This window comes from Peromyscus leucopus, chromosome 3 (genome assembly GCF_004664715.2).
Source record: "Peromyscus leucopus breed LL Stock chromosome 3, UCI_PerLeu_2.1, whole genome shotgun sequence".
Classification (NCBI taxonomy): domain Eukaryota; kingdom Metazoa; phylum Chordata; class Mammalia; order Rodentia; family Cricetidae; genus Peromyscus; species Peromyscus leucopus.
The window spans coordinates 61704525-61718659 of NC_051065.1; the positions used below are offsets into that span (position 1 = coordinate 61704525).

Here is a 14135-nt window from a genome sequence, read left to right on the forward strand (position 1 = left end):
ACCTGGGAAGACTGTTAGGGGAGTGTGTGTGTGTGTGTGTGTGTGTGTGTGTGGCTGGGAACACGTGGAACCATTTTCTCTCACATACGGTCTGGCAGCTGGGCCTGACAGTCAGCCAGAACCCCACATATGGCCTCTTCACAAACTCCCTGTGTACCAGCTGGCTTGGACTTCCTCACCGCCTGGTGGCTGAATTCCCAGAGACCGGGCCCCAAGGACGTTACTGTAGGACTCCATGTGTATTTATGCTGCAGCCGAAGCGGGTGTGTGTGTGTGTGTGTGTGTGTGTGTGTGTGTGTGTGTGTGTGACATGGTGTCCCTTCTACTTCCGGGAAGTCAAGATTGCTACTGTGGTCACTCAGACATGATGCAGCCACACCAGGGTCTCAAGCCTCCTCCAATCACTGGCCCCCAGCTTGGCTGCTCTGCAGCTACTGGGGATACCAAAAGGGTGGGTTTCTGGCATTCTCTACTTCTGGACAGGTGAGTTTGCCTGAAGAAAAGACTTCCCTAGATCTATGAATACATGTTTAATGTCAGAGGGGGAGCTGGAAGTGCCAGGCCAGCACTGCCACCCAGAGGAAGGAGGCCAGAGAAACCGTTACCTTCTGGCTTGTCTGCGGATGGTGATGCTGGGGACACCATGCCTGCACCTCTTCAGCAGAGGGCAGAACTAGAGGCGGTCTTTTCTTTTTCTTCCTTTTAAATAAGGAGGTTAGTCAGGTGCATAGTTCCGTGAGGTCAAAGGCTACAGCTGGCGGCAATGGCCTTTTTGCTGGCAGAGTCTGCGGAGCATCCTCTGCTCAGCGAGGCAGGACGTGCTTGTGAGCTCTGGTCTCTCGTCTTCTTTAACCCACTTTTTTCTTTTCTTTTGGTAGGAATGCAATGCTTTGTAGAACTTTAATATTGCCTTTTAACTGCTGTTTCAAAAGTTGTTTTGTGCCAGGCAGTGGTGGTGCACATCTTCAATCTCAGCACTTGGGAGGCTGATCTCTATGGGTTCAAGGCCAGCCTGGTCTACAGAGTGAGTTCCAGTACAGCTGGGGCTACATAGTGAGATCCTATCTAGAAAAAAAGTTGTTTTGCAATGTTTTTCCCCCCGAGACAGGGTTTCTCTGTGTAGCTTTGGTGCCTGTCCTGGATCTCGCTCTGTAGACCAGGCTGGCCTCAAATTCACAGAGATCCTGAGGCCTGCCTCTGCCTCCTGAGTGCTGGGATTAAAGGTGTGCGCCAACACCACCGGCAATGTTTTAATAAAATAGTCAGAAATGATAAACTTTGGATTGGGGGTGTATATCATTTCAACTTGAGATTAATAAGAACTGCAGCAGAGGCCATAAGTCAGCAGAGCTGATTCTGACGCTGAGGCTGCCGGCGACAGAGAGCCTTTAGCTCTTACAGAAGGCAACAGTTGACCCCGGGAAGTGATGGGATTTAACAGAAACAGGGGATTGGCTTTGCAGGGTTTTGTTTTTCCTTGCAATGCTGGGAACTGATGGATTGTTTGAGAATCCAATCAGTGAGTCACATGAACATGAAGCTGGAGTTTGAGCTAATTGTGAGCTACCTCACATGAGTGCCTAGTCAGCTTAACTACAGGAAAGGGATGCCTCATTTCACTTTATTTAATTAGTAGGGGAGCTGAACATCAGTTTGTGTGTGTGTGTGTGTGTGTGTGTGTGTGTGTGTGTGTGTGTGTGTGTGTGTGCTGGAGAACCATACCTGGCACACAGTAGCCTCTCTGTAAATGCGGTTTGTCTGATGAATGGTGGATCCATCAGGATAAGGCTTGGTGTGGAGTGTAATGTTCTCTTTGGTTCTGTTCGAGTTTCCTCTTCTGATTCTGCATGTGTGTGGTGTGGAGGGAGAAAGATGCAAGTGAAAATGTGATAGCTCAGAACGGCTTAACTAATCCTACTCCGCTAAAATTTTTGCAAAGATCCCAGGAAATACATCAGGAAAGGTTTGGCTTGCTAACTGCTTCTCTTGGGCAGTGAGCCAAAAGAAATCCTGATGCTCACCACCAGAGGGAGCCCTAAACCCAGGATGATTCTGAAGTGGCCCTACCAGAGCTTTTTGCTTGTTTTATTTTTTTAAATTGAAACTAGACTCCCCCCCCTGCCCCCGCCCAAATAATATATCCTGATTATGGTTTCCCCTTCCTCCTCTACCCCTCCCAGTTCCTCTCTACCTCCCCTCCCATCTGGACCCACTCCCTTTCTGTCTCTCTTAGAAAACAAACAGGCTTCTACGGGATTAATAATAAAATAAAGTAAGATAAAACAAGCTAACACATCAGAGTTGGATAAAACAAACAGAGGGAAAAGAGTCCAAGAGAAGACACAAGACTCAGAGAGACACTCGTTCGCACACTCGAGAATCCCATACAACCACAATATACAGGCAGAGGACCTGCTGCAGCCCTGTGCAGACCCTGTGTGCGCTGTTTCAGTCCCTGTGAGTTCATACGAACTTCGATCACGCTGAGTTAGAGGGCCTTGTTCTCTTGGTGCTCTCCTCCTCCTCTGGCTCAAACACTCTTTCTGCCTCCTCCTCCACGGGGTCACCTGAACTCTGAGGGGAGGGATTTGCTGGAGACATCCCATGTAGGGCTGAGTGTTCCAAGGTCTCTCTCTCTCTCTCTTCATAATGTCTGTGGGTCTCTTATTAGTTTCCATCTGCTGCAGGAGGAAGCTTCTCTGATGATGACTAAGCAAGGCACTGATCTATGGGTATAGCAGAATGTCATTAGGAGTCTTTTTAGTGCTATGTTTTGTTTGTTTGTTTGTTTGTTTTTAGAACAGTAGTATTTGGTTTACCCTAGGTCCCTGGGCTATCTAGTCTCAGGTTCTTGGGTCGGATATAGGTTCTGAAGTGGACCTACCAGTTTTATTTATATATACCTCCCAGCTCTTATTTCTCCCCTGGAGTTTTCTTTGCAAGCTAAAATGGCAGCAAAAGATGCAGTTTCCAGCTTACCGTAAATATTTTTATTTTGAAACGAGACTATTAGGTAACCATGGCTATGTTCAGTGAGCGCTATTACAGCAATCTGATACCTGAAGATGCTGAGGCAGATGATTGCTTCAAGTTCAAGGCTGGATTGAAACACATAATAAGACCGTGTAAAAAACTAACAGAAATAAACTCACATGAGCAAGTTCTCTTCTAGCCGTTCTTCTTTCCCCCAACAAACTTGTCCTCCCAGCCGTTTTCCCCGTATAACCTCATTTGAATGTGTCTGGCATATGATTATTCTCATGATACCGCTAAGCAACAAAAATGTCTATAAATTGAGATTTCAGGTAAGGAATTCTGTGATCACATATCTACAAAAAAGTTGTCTTTGAACCGAGTTATCACCATTATTATACATATAAAACTGATTAGATTCTGGGATACAGAGGAAACCTATCTTCATCTGTTCAGAGAGCTATGTTTTACTTAAGTTGTGTAAGTGAGATTCCTATTCATCTTCCCCTTCACTGTTTGATTTACAGCAGACATTTTTCTATAGGCTAATCCATAATCTAAAAAGATTTTAGCCTCCCCTCCTGGAAGTACAGCCAGCATATTCTTTCATCAGCTTGATACGGTACAAATTCTTATCCTAATAGTGAAATGTTTCACTAAAGCTTGCCCAGTGACTGGGCAAAACCAAAACTTATTATAAGCCACAGTCATTATATTATATTGACATTATATTATAAGCCTAGGGTCCTCCCTGCTAGGCAGCCTCCCTGGATCTGGAGTTATCACCATTATTAATAATGAGTACATTGTTAAAGCAGTACAGGGCCACAAGAGGGCTCAAGGCATAAAGATGCTTGCCTCCACGCCTCACAACGTGAGTTTGATCCTGGGGACCCGCATGGGGGAAGAACACTGTTACCTGCAAGCTGTTCTCTGACCTTTACATGTGCACACACCCACTCACTCCCACACACAAGTAAATAGATCAACGTAAATAAAACAGTATAATTGTGGGAAAATGTTTGCCAGGCAATTGTTAAGTGTAAGCAATAACGTTTTATTAGAAGCACTTTTCTTGATGAGATGAATAAGATTTTGTATTTTCCAACCTAGTTTATGTATCTATGTGCTGGAATATTATGTATTATTCATTTGTTCAATTTTGTTTTTGTTTTTTTGTTTTTCGACACAGGGTTTTTCTGTATAGTTTTGGACCCTATCCTGGAACTCACTCCATAGCCCAGGCTGGCCTTGAACTCACAGAGATCTGCCTGCCTCTGCCTCCCGAGTGCTGGGATTAAAGGCGTGCGCCACCACCGCCCGGCGAAGGCACACTTTTTTATGTATTAATTTTAACTCCTGTTGCATCAGAGCATTCAACAGCACTCAGGATCAATATATAACAGCTGATGAAAAACAAAAACAAGTGTGGTGTCCTGCATTGTCCAGAGATAGCTTTCTGGACTAATGCTCCCCTCAAATCCTGCACCTCAGAAAAAGCATCAGAAGCAGTTTGGGGAAGCAGCATCCTCCCGGCCCAGCCCATCTAGCTGGGGTTGTGACATAAGCAGGGGTCAGGTTTTTTTTGGAATGTGTAGCCTCTGGTAGGTCAGTGGTGTTCCAGTGGCTGTCCCAAACCCAGGAGTACACCGTCAACACAAGTTCCTCTCGGGGGCTTATGGGAGGTGGAGGAGGAGGAGGAGGAGGAAGAGATGATGATGATGATGAAGATGACAACGACGACATTGGGACCCGAGAGATGGCTCCGCTGTCATGAGCACTTGCTGCTCTTTGCAGAGGACCTGGGTTCAGTTCCAGGGACCCACAGGATGACTCACAACTCCAATAACTCTAGTTTCAGGGGACCTGACACTCACAACTGGACTCTGAGGGCACACCAGGAGCAAACTCATGCACATACCTACATGCAGGCAGAACGCGCAAACACACAAAATAAAAATTCAAAAGGACTTTCTGAAGGGAGGATCTGGGAGGAGCTAGCAAATCATATGAAATTCTCTAAGAATTGATAAACATTGTCTAGATCTCAAAAACCTACCAAACTATTGGACCAAAACCTAGGATTATGACAGAGATTCAAAACTAGGGTACAAAATGTGAGGGCTGTGAGCTTCTGGAAATGATTCCCTGGGTCAATGTGAGCTAGCACAGAGCCTTCCAGAACCTAACAACAGGAGCTCGTGACCCAGCCTCCTGGCAGTGCTTCCTGGGAGTCAGAGCACTTCCCATCCAATCTGTTCCTAACTTCTCAGCCTCTGCTGGGAAGGGATGCTGGAGTCGTGGGTTCTTGATCAATCAGAAGAACACTCCCTCCTGACTTCCTCCTCTCCCCCGCCACTTCTGCTTCCTACAAACCAACCAACAACAACCAACAGTTTTTCACTGTACTGGCTGGTCTTATGTCAACTTGACACAAGCCAGAGTTATCTGAAAGGAGGGAACCCCAAATTGAGAAAATGCCTCTCTGAAATTGAGCTGTGGGCATTTTCTTAATTAGTGGTTGATGGAGGAGGACCCAGCCCATTGAGGGTGGCGCCATCTCTGGGAGAATGGTCCTGGGTGCCATGAGAAAGCAGGCTGAGCAAGCCAGTAAGCAGCACCCCTTCATGGTCTCTGCATCAGCTCCTGCCCCTGGTATCCTGGCCTGTTTGAGTTCCTGTCCTGACTCCTTCAATGAGGAACGGGGATGTGGAAGTGTAAGCCAAATCAACCCTTCCTCCCCGACTTGCTTTTTGGTCGTGGTGTTTTGTTGTAGCAGTGGAAACCACAACTAAGACACTCGCTCTCTGGTTTACCAATTTGGCCAGACTGTCCAGCCAGCAATCCTCCAGGGACCCTGCTGTGTCTGCCTCCCCAGGGCTGGGATCAAAAGTGTGTGCCACCAATTGGCAAAGGGGGTGGGTGGGTATTGATCTGTTCCTGTCATTGTTCTGGGGGTTCTGGAGACTGAACTCAGGTCCTCCTGCCTGCACAAGTCACCAGCTAAGCCATCTGCCCAGAGTCCCGTGCCCTTGGCTTTTTCTTTCTTAGGTCTCCTTGTAAAGCCTTGGCCATCCTGGAACTCACTATGTATATCAGGCTGACCATGAACTCCATGAACACCTACCTCTGCTCCCACCACCGTGCCCTGTTCTCCTGCAGCACTTGTTACGGCTGGTGAGATGGGCCTTAGTCAAAGGTGGCTGTGACAACAGGGACAGGGATGGCCACAGTGGGGTCTTGCCACAGGGAGAGAGAGGACTCAACTCCAATTTTAACTGGACATGTGGGAGTGATGATGAAGGAGCAGATGGAGCTCAGAAGTTGAGAAATGACCAAGGAAACATGGGGGTGGGGGGTTGAACTGACCCGATGGGATTCTGGAGTGGACCGGGTGATGAGATACTGGAGTGGCCAAATCCAAGGGCTTCAGGGTTTCGCTAAGCTGATCTAACAGTATTCTTGCTCTTGGTAGATCCTCCAGGATTTGAGAAAGAAGCCCAAAGTTGCTGGGGTTCGGAAAGTTCTCAGGAGACAGAATGTTCTGTCACAGAAAGTTCTGGAGGAAGGAATGGAATCCTCGTCAAAGATTCAAAGTGTGACAGTCAGCGTTAGTCATCAGCTTGACACAAGCTACAATCATCTGGGAAGAGTGTCTCTGTGAGGGATAGTCTACGTGGGGCTGGGCTGTCGGGGACTTTCTAAGTTAACTGGTGTAGGAAGACTCAGCCCACAGTGGGTGGCGCCATTCCCTAGGCAGGGGTCCTGAACTGTGTGAGGGTGGGGGAACGGAGCTGAGCACAAGCAAGCCAGGGTGCACACATTCATCTCTTTCTGCTCCTTACTGTGGATGTGACCAGCTGTTTGAAGGCCCTGCCTTGACTTCCCGGAGTGATAGACTGTAACTTGGAATTGCAAGCCAGAGAACCCCTTCCTCTCCCGCGATGCTTTCTGGTTGGGTTATGTTTTGCCGCAGTCATGGATGTGAAACCAGGATAATGAGTAAAACTGAAAGCTCACCAGACTGAAAACATGACTCATTACACAAATCTCCCCCGATTTCCAACTTCTAGCCACTGCCCGCAATTCTCTTTTATAAATAGAAAAATCAAGAATGGACTTTACTTTCTAAGTCCATTTCCTCTTTTATACAAAATTAATTTTACATACAGCCTAACTCAACCTGACAGAATCAGCTACCCATGGAGACAGACAAACAGAACACTCTGTCACTTTTCATTTTTTTTTCTTGGTTTTTCGAGACAGGGTTTCTCTGTAGTTTTGGCGCCTGTCCTGGATCTTGCTCTGTAGACCAGGCTGGCCTCGAACTCACAGAGATCCACCTGGCTCTGCCTCCCCACTTTTCACTTTTTTCGAGCAAAAATCAACCCCCAGGATTGTGAACTGGGCTGCTAAACAGAGGGCAGGTAAGCAGAAGGAAAATCAGACTTGCGTATGTTCCTTATTTACCGCTACAAAACTGTGTTCTCTTCCTTGACTCTCCCTATAAAGCCTTGGCTGTCCTGGAACTCATGTATACCAGGCTGACCTTGACCTCCAGAGATCCACCTACCCCTGTCAGTGTGAGGGGCTCGGGGCTGAGGGTAGGGAGGTGCAGTTAAGAGCACTGGCTGCTCTTTCAGAGGACCTAGGTTCAACTCCTAGCACCCACATGGTGGCTCACAACTGTCTGTAACTCCAAATCCAAGGGGTCCAACACCATCTTCTGGACTCTATGAATCCTGCACTCAAGTATGGTGAATAGACGTACATGCAGGCAAGACACTCAGACATGTAAAGTAAAATCTTTGGATAAAACACACACACACACACACACACACACACCCCAATGATGCAAACCGTGAATGTTTCATTTGAAGAAAGTTCAGTTGGAGCCACTAAATATCCACTTTAGAAAAGAACCTGTCAGAGTAGTTTCTGCCTGTAATCCCAGCACTTGGAAACTGAGGCAGGAAGGCTGGCCTGAGCTCCAGGTCAAACTGGGCCACATAGTGAATTCTAGGCTGATCTGTCTCAAACAACAGAAACCACAAAATCAGGTCCCTCATGGTCCTGGAGGCTGGGAGGTCCAATGTCAAGGCCCTAGCAGATTTGGTCCAGTGAAGGCCTAGGCAGGTTTCACAGGTGGCTTCTTACTGTGTTTTCACAGGGTGGGATTAGGAAGGCATCCATCTCAGTCCTCATTCACACATGCCATAATTCTATTCCAGAGAGCTCTGCTCTCAGGATCCAAAGGTCCCATCTCCCAACACCATCATCTTGGTTGGGAGTAGACTCAAGATCTGAGTGTTTTCAAAAGGTAAGGTGTAAGAGGCCCTTGTGCTCACAGATAAGCACCAGGGAAACAGGGAATGTTAAACTCCCAGGGTTGTTTCTTCAAAGGGAGAGATGGATACCTGTTTTCTGCCCAGAAGGCTGGAAGTGGAAGCGGTTAATAGCCTGGTGATCTTTGCACTATCCATATGACTGAGATCACACCAGATCCTCCCCCAGACCTTTAAGATGTCACATGTAGTCAATCTACAGAACCCATCTTTATGGGAGAGGTCATACGTACTTTGCAAAGAGTTTCGACGTAAACAAGTCTTACACTTTGTGGTTCACACACAACTGTTTTAATTATCTCTCCCTAGGAAGGCTGTTTGCAAAATGGTGCCAGGCTTCTTCAGCTCGCCTAAAGTCCATTGCCCGGTGGTGTCAGGGTCTGGAAGTTGGAACCAACACGACTGAAGCAGTTGTGCTAACCCTGATTTCCTTCTTGGCTCACTCTGATCGTCACTCTGCTGGTCCCAGTGTTTGCAAAGATCCTCCACAGTATGGGTAGGAGGAGACACAAACATTCCACACACATCCCTGTCCCATATCCAAATATAAGCCATTCAACATGAGGGCTAGGAACTGAGCTGTGGTCCTCTGCAAAAGCAGCAAGCACTCTTGGCTGCTGTGGATCACCTCTCCATTCCTGTAGTCAGATTGTTATTATATGAGTACCACCTTCCCATATTAACCCAGATAAAAGGATGCTAAAAGACAGACAGAGAAAGAGAGAGAGAGAGACAGAGAGACAGAGACAGAGAGAGAAAGTTTTGCTTGTGTCTGCTCACCTTCACTCTTGTTAGCAAATTATTTTCCTTATTGCTTTCTCCGCTGCTGTGGTATGCCTTCACTGACATCAGAACCTAACTTATTTGGCTTCCATTATGGACTGAAGACCAGCAGCTCTCTAGGAATCCTCTAAGCCTGAAGTACCAAATTGGGACTGCTAAGGTACCCAGCCTAATGGACTGAGCAATTACTGGGTTTTCGGCTTCCCCATTGTGAGACAGCCATGGTTAGACAGCCCAGACAAGATCATGGCAGCCAATCTGACAAGTCCCCTGTTAATAGATATTCTTCTGTTTGTTTTTCTAGAGAACCCTGACCAGGACAACATTATGTAAACAGGAAAAGGATCTGAACAGACATTTCTTCAAAGAAGAACAAAAAGATGCCCAATGTCTATAGTCAGTAAGGAAATACAATCAAAACCACAATGTAGTACCACTGCAGGTTCATGAGGATGGCTGAAATAAAACAGAAAACTATTAGCAGGGGATGGTGGCACACGCCTTTAATCCCAGCACTCGGGAGGCAAAGGCAGGTGGATCTCTGTGAGTTTGAGGCCAGCCTGATCTACAAAGAGAGTTCTAGGACAGCCAGAGATGTTATACGGAGAAACCCTGTCTTGAGAAACCAAAAAGAAAAGAAAAATATTGGTGAAAATGTGAAGAAACTGGGACACTTCCCCTTGCACATCAGAACATAGAATGGGAAGTGCCATGGACAATGGTGTGGCACGGTTCAAAAGATAAAGTGGGGCTGGGGAGACGGCTCAGTTGGTCAGAACACTTTCGGTGAAAGCAATAGGACCCAAGTTTGAATGCCCAGCATCCACATAAAGCCGGGCATGGCCACACTTGCCTGTAACCTAAGCATGGGGGATGGAGGTGAAGACAGGCAGATGCCAGGAGCTCAGAAGACAGCCAGCTTAGTCTAAATGGTGGGTTTCATGTTCTGTGAGACTCTGTGTGATGGTTAGTGTGAATTGCCAACTTCACAAAATCTAGAATCACCTGGGAGACAGACCTCTGAGGATGCCTGTGGAAGATTATTCTGATTTTGTTAATGGAGGCAGGAGACCAAGCCACTGTGGGTGGCACCAATCCCTGGCTGGGATCTTGGATGTCTAAATGGAGAAAGGGAGCTGAGCAGCAGCATGCGTTCATTGCTCTCTGCTTCTTCACTGTGCATGTGTGATGGTTTGAATGGGAATGGCCCCTCCATAGACTCATGTGCTTGAATGCTTGGCCTCTAGAGAATGGCACTATTAGGAGGTGCGGCCTCGTTGAAGTAGGTGTGGCCTTGTGAGGAAGTGTGTGTAAGTGTGTCACTATGGGATAGGTTTTGAGGTCTCCTATGCTCAGTCTAGACTCAGTGTGGCTTTTCCTTCTGCTGCCAGCAGATCAAGATGTAGAACTCTTAGTGACCTCTCCAGCACCATGTTGGCCTGCTAGCCGCCATGCTTCTCGCTATGATAATAATAGACTAAACCCCTGAAACTGTAAGCCAGCCCCAATTAAATAGTTTCCTTTATAAGAGAGGTAATGGTGTCTCTTCAGAGTGATAGGAATCCTAACGAAGACAGCGTGCAAGGTGTCCAGCTGCTTCATTACCTTGATGTCTTGTTTTTGTGGTCTATACTGAAACCCAGAATACATCCTTTCTTCCCTAAGCTGTTTCTGTCAGTTTTTTGTTTTTTTTTTTTAAATCACAACAACAGGAAAAGAAACTAAGACTCCTCATCTCAGAAAATAAGATGGAGAGTATAGAGGGAGATACCCAATATACGCCCTTGGCTTCCGCATGTGTGCACATGGGCGTGCACTCACGTATTTGCACCGCTCCATGATTAAATATCAGGTTACCACAGGAACCACCAATTCCATTCCCAGACAGACACCCTGGAGAGCGGAAAACCTGTTCTCAAAGGAAAACTTGGACATTAGTGCTCCCAGGAGCACTCTCCATCAGGTGAGCCATCCCAGAGTCTCTGAACTGTTGAACGGATAAACAAAATGTGCAGGCTGGCACAGTGGACATCATTTGGCAACAAAAAGGAATAAAGAATCAACACGCACTACAATGTGGTTTAACTTGGAAAATGTTCAAGTCAGTGAAAGAAGTCAGTCGTAGATTATTTATTGCATGATACCATTCGTTCTTTTGAGAGAGGGTCTCCCCACAAAGCTCAGGCTGGCCTCAGACTTGAGCTCTACCTCCATCTCCCAAGTGCTGGGAGCACAAATATGCAGCTCACCCTGGTTCTGTGTGAGATCATTTTTATGAAATGTCCAAACTAAGCAAGTTTATGAAAACAGAAAGTAGTTTAGTGGCACTGGGGTCTGGGAGAAGGCAAAGACAGGGGGTAAGGGGGGAGCGGTGTTTGAGTTGGGGGAATAAGAAGTTCTGTGATGCGTTCAGATTTTTGCTGTGGAGACTGGGTCAAGCTGCCCTTGAATTAGAAATCTTCCTGCCTCAACCTCCACATTCTGTGATTATAGGCAAGTGTCACCACGCCTGTGGACTCAGGGTTCATTCTGAAAGTGATGGAATGTTTTAAAATTATTTGTGGTTATGGATGGACAACTCTTCAAATATACTGAAAAGCATTGAATCACATAACTCATATTTGAGTATTATAAGGCATATTCATTATATCGCAGTAAAATTTTTTTAAAGCTGAAAATATGTGCTACCTCAACTCCAAGAGAAAACTTTAAAATCCTGTACAAAAAGATGGATCTTGAGCCGGGCGGTGGAAGCACACGCCTTTAATCCCAGCACTAGGAGGCAGAGCCAGGCAGATCTCTGTGAGTTCGAGGCCAGCCTGGTCTCCAAAGCAAGTTCCAGGAAAGGCACAAAGCTACACAGAGAAACCCTGTCTTGAAACCCCCCCCCCAAAAAAAAGGACCTATAGAAGCACATCGAGGTGTGAAGTGCCATCCTAATTAGTCTTATTAATAAAAACCCGGAGTCAAACAAGGAGGTGAAAGCTCAAAGCTCAAAGGTCAGAGAAGCAGAGCAGCCAGCCACCAGAGACTTCTTACCTCTACAAAATCTCAGACCGAAAAGGGGCTCCTGTCTCTACGAATCCTCAGACTGAATGGGGTGGGGAGGGAGGATCCTGTCTCCACCTGCCTTATATTTCTGTCTCCACCTCCCTAGTGCACGAGCTTCCCAAATGCTGGGATCAAAGGTCTGAGCTACCACCGCCTGGCTCTGTTTCTCTTTTAGACTGAGTCAATCTCCTGTAGCCCAGGTTGGCCTTGAACTCCTGATCTTCCTGCTTCCTCCTCCCAAGTGCTGGGATTTAAGGTGTGTGCCACCCACTGCCCGGCCTCTATGGCTAACTAGTGGCTAGCTCCGCCCTCTGATCTCCAGGCAAGCTTTATTTGTCATAACACAAACAAAACCTGCAACAGGAGTGGCTGCAGGATCTTTGTGAGAAAAGGATCAAATTTCACTTCACTACATCTTTTACTTAGTTGCAAAGAAGGAAAGGTAATGGCCTTAATGAGCTGTTTAGAATGGTAACAGTTACCTACAGATACTATTTTCTTAGGTTAACTTTGTTACTTTTGCTTGGTACCCAATGCTGTGTCAGTTTTTGCTATCTAGCAAACTACTTGCAAATCCAAAGCTTATAATAACTTGTTTAGCTCCAGATTCAGAGGCCAGGCATTTCTGGACTGACTCAGTGTGCCTGTACTGGGCTATCTCATGTGTGCTGGGAAGCGGGTGCTGAATGATCAATGTAGCTTCACTGGCAGGCTGACAGTTGACAAGCTCCTTGTCGGGGTTCCTCGGCTTTCCTCTGGTTGCTTGTGTTCCTTGCAGGCTAGCCCAGGCCTACTCACACAGTCTGCAGCAAGAAGGGGCTCAACACCAGAGCACTGTCCCGTTTCTCATAGTATTAAAAAAAGGCCTTATTATTATTAATTTTTTTATTCCTGCTTGGATTTGTTTCCTCGCACAGACTTAATGACACATGTCAGTTCATAGATTCACAGGTATTTTTCACAGCGCTGGGCAAAGCAGACGTCTATAGATTCTCATGGTGGCAGTGGGTGGAAATGGGTAGCAGGGCAACTGGAGACGTGGGGACCTGGGAACCTACCTAACTTCTCCAAGAGGGGGACCCTAGTGGGATTGCGGAGGATAGTGTGAGGATCCTTTAGTTTTGGGTGACCCCCTAAGCCTATTGGCAGGAAGACGGGAAAAGGTCCAGGAAAACAGGTCTTGTCCTACCCCCTGTCAAGGCTTTTGGAGAAACAAAGCCAAATTCAATGTCCTCTGACGTCAGAAAAACTGGGTCTGGGAAAGAGGTCCGACACCCGGTGCCTAGACTTGCTCCGCCACGCCAGCATTCCTCACCACGCCCCTTGACCCCCTCCTCGCAACTCTCCCCTCCCGTTTTAGCCCCGCCCTCCACCTAACAGCTCCACCCACAGCTGCCCTGCCTCCGTCTTCTCCCTCGCCCCTCCTCATACCAGCCCCGCCCTGCAAATACCAGCCCCGCCCTGCAAATACCAGCCCCGCCCACAGATCGCCTGACTGCCATCTCCGCCTTCGCTCCACCCCTCCGTATTAGCCCCGCCCCGCCCCCAGCCCTCCCCGCCTCCATCTTCGCCCTTGTCCCGCCCCCTACTAGCCCCGCCCATTAGGTGCCAGCCCCGCCCACACCCGCCTCTTCCCCGCCCCGCTTCTTTCCCACTCTTTGGTCTGCGGACTGGCTCCTCGGCCCCACCCCTCCATGAAGCCCCCGCCACGATCCGCCTTCCGGACAGCGCGAGGCGGGGCGGGGCGGGGCCGGCCTCACCCGGAATGAAAACAAACGGCGGCCTCTGCGGCATCCGGGCACTCAGCAGGTCGCGGCTGGCGCGGCGGTGGCGCAGGTGAGGCGGCTGCGGCGGCACCGACCGGGACCTGGGCCTGGTTACTCGGCCGGGTCGGCCGTCGGCGCGGCGGGAGCGGTCGGTGGACGCAGCGGTGCAGGCTCGGGTGGGAGCGGGAGGAGGGTGCTGCGGGCCCGAGGGAGGGGG

The 14135-nt window shown here is 48.0% G+C and overlaps 1 protein-coding gene across 3 annotated transcripts in view; it reads left to right on the plus strand.

The window, feature by feature from the left end:
* The first annotated feature begins 13830 nt into the window (after positions 1-13830).
* The window catches only part of Nub1 (negative regulator of ubiquitin like proteins 1), a 33579-nt gene continuing 33274 nt past the window's right edge, over positions 13831-14135 (plus strand). For 2 of the 3 annotated variants that reach the window (XM_028879528.2, XM_028879526.2), the window contains exon 1: positions 13831-13988. Coding sequence is in view for 2 of the 3 variants with exons in the window: in XM_028879526.2 (XP_028735359.1) it covers positions 13918-13988 (71 nt within the window). In the remaining variant the exon portion in view is untranslated. The remainder of the gene's footprint in view (positions 13989-14135) is intronic. The other variant, XM_028879527.2, reaches the window with a different exon arrangement.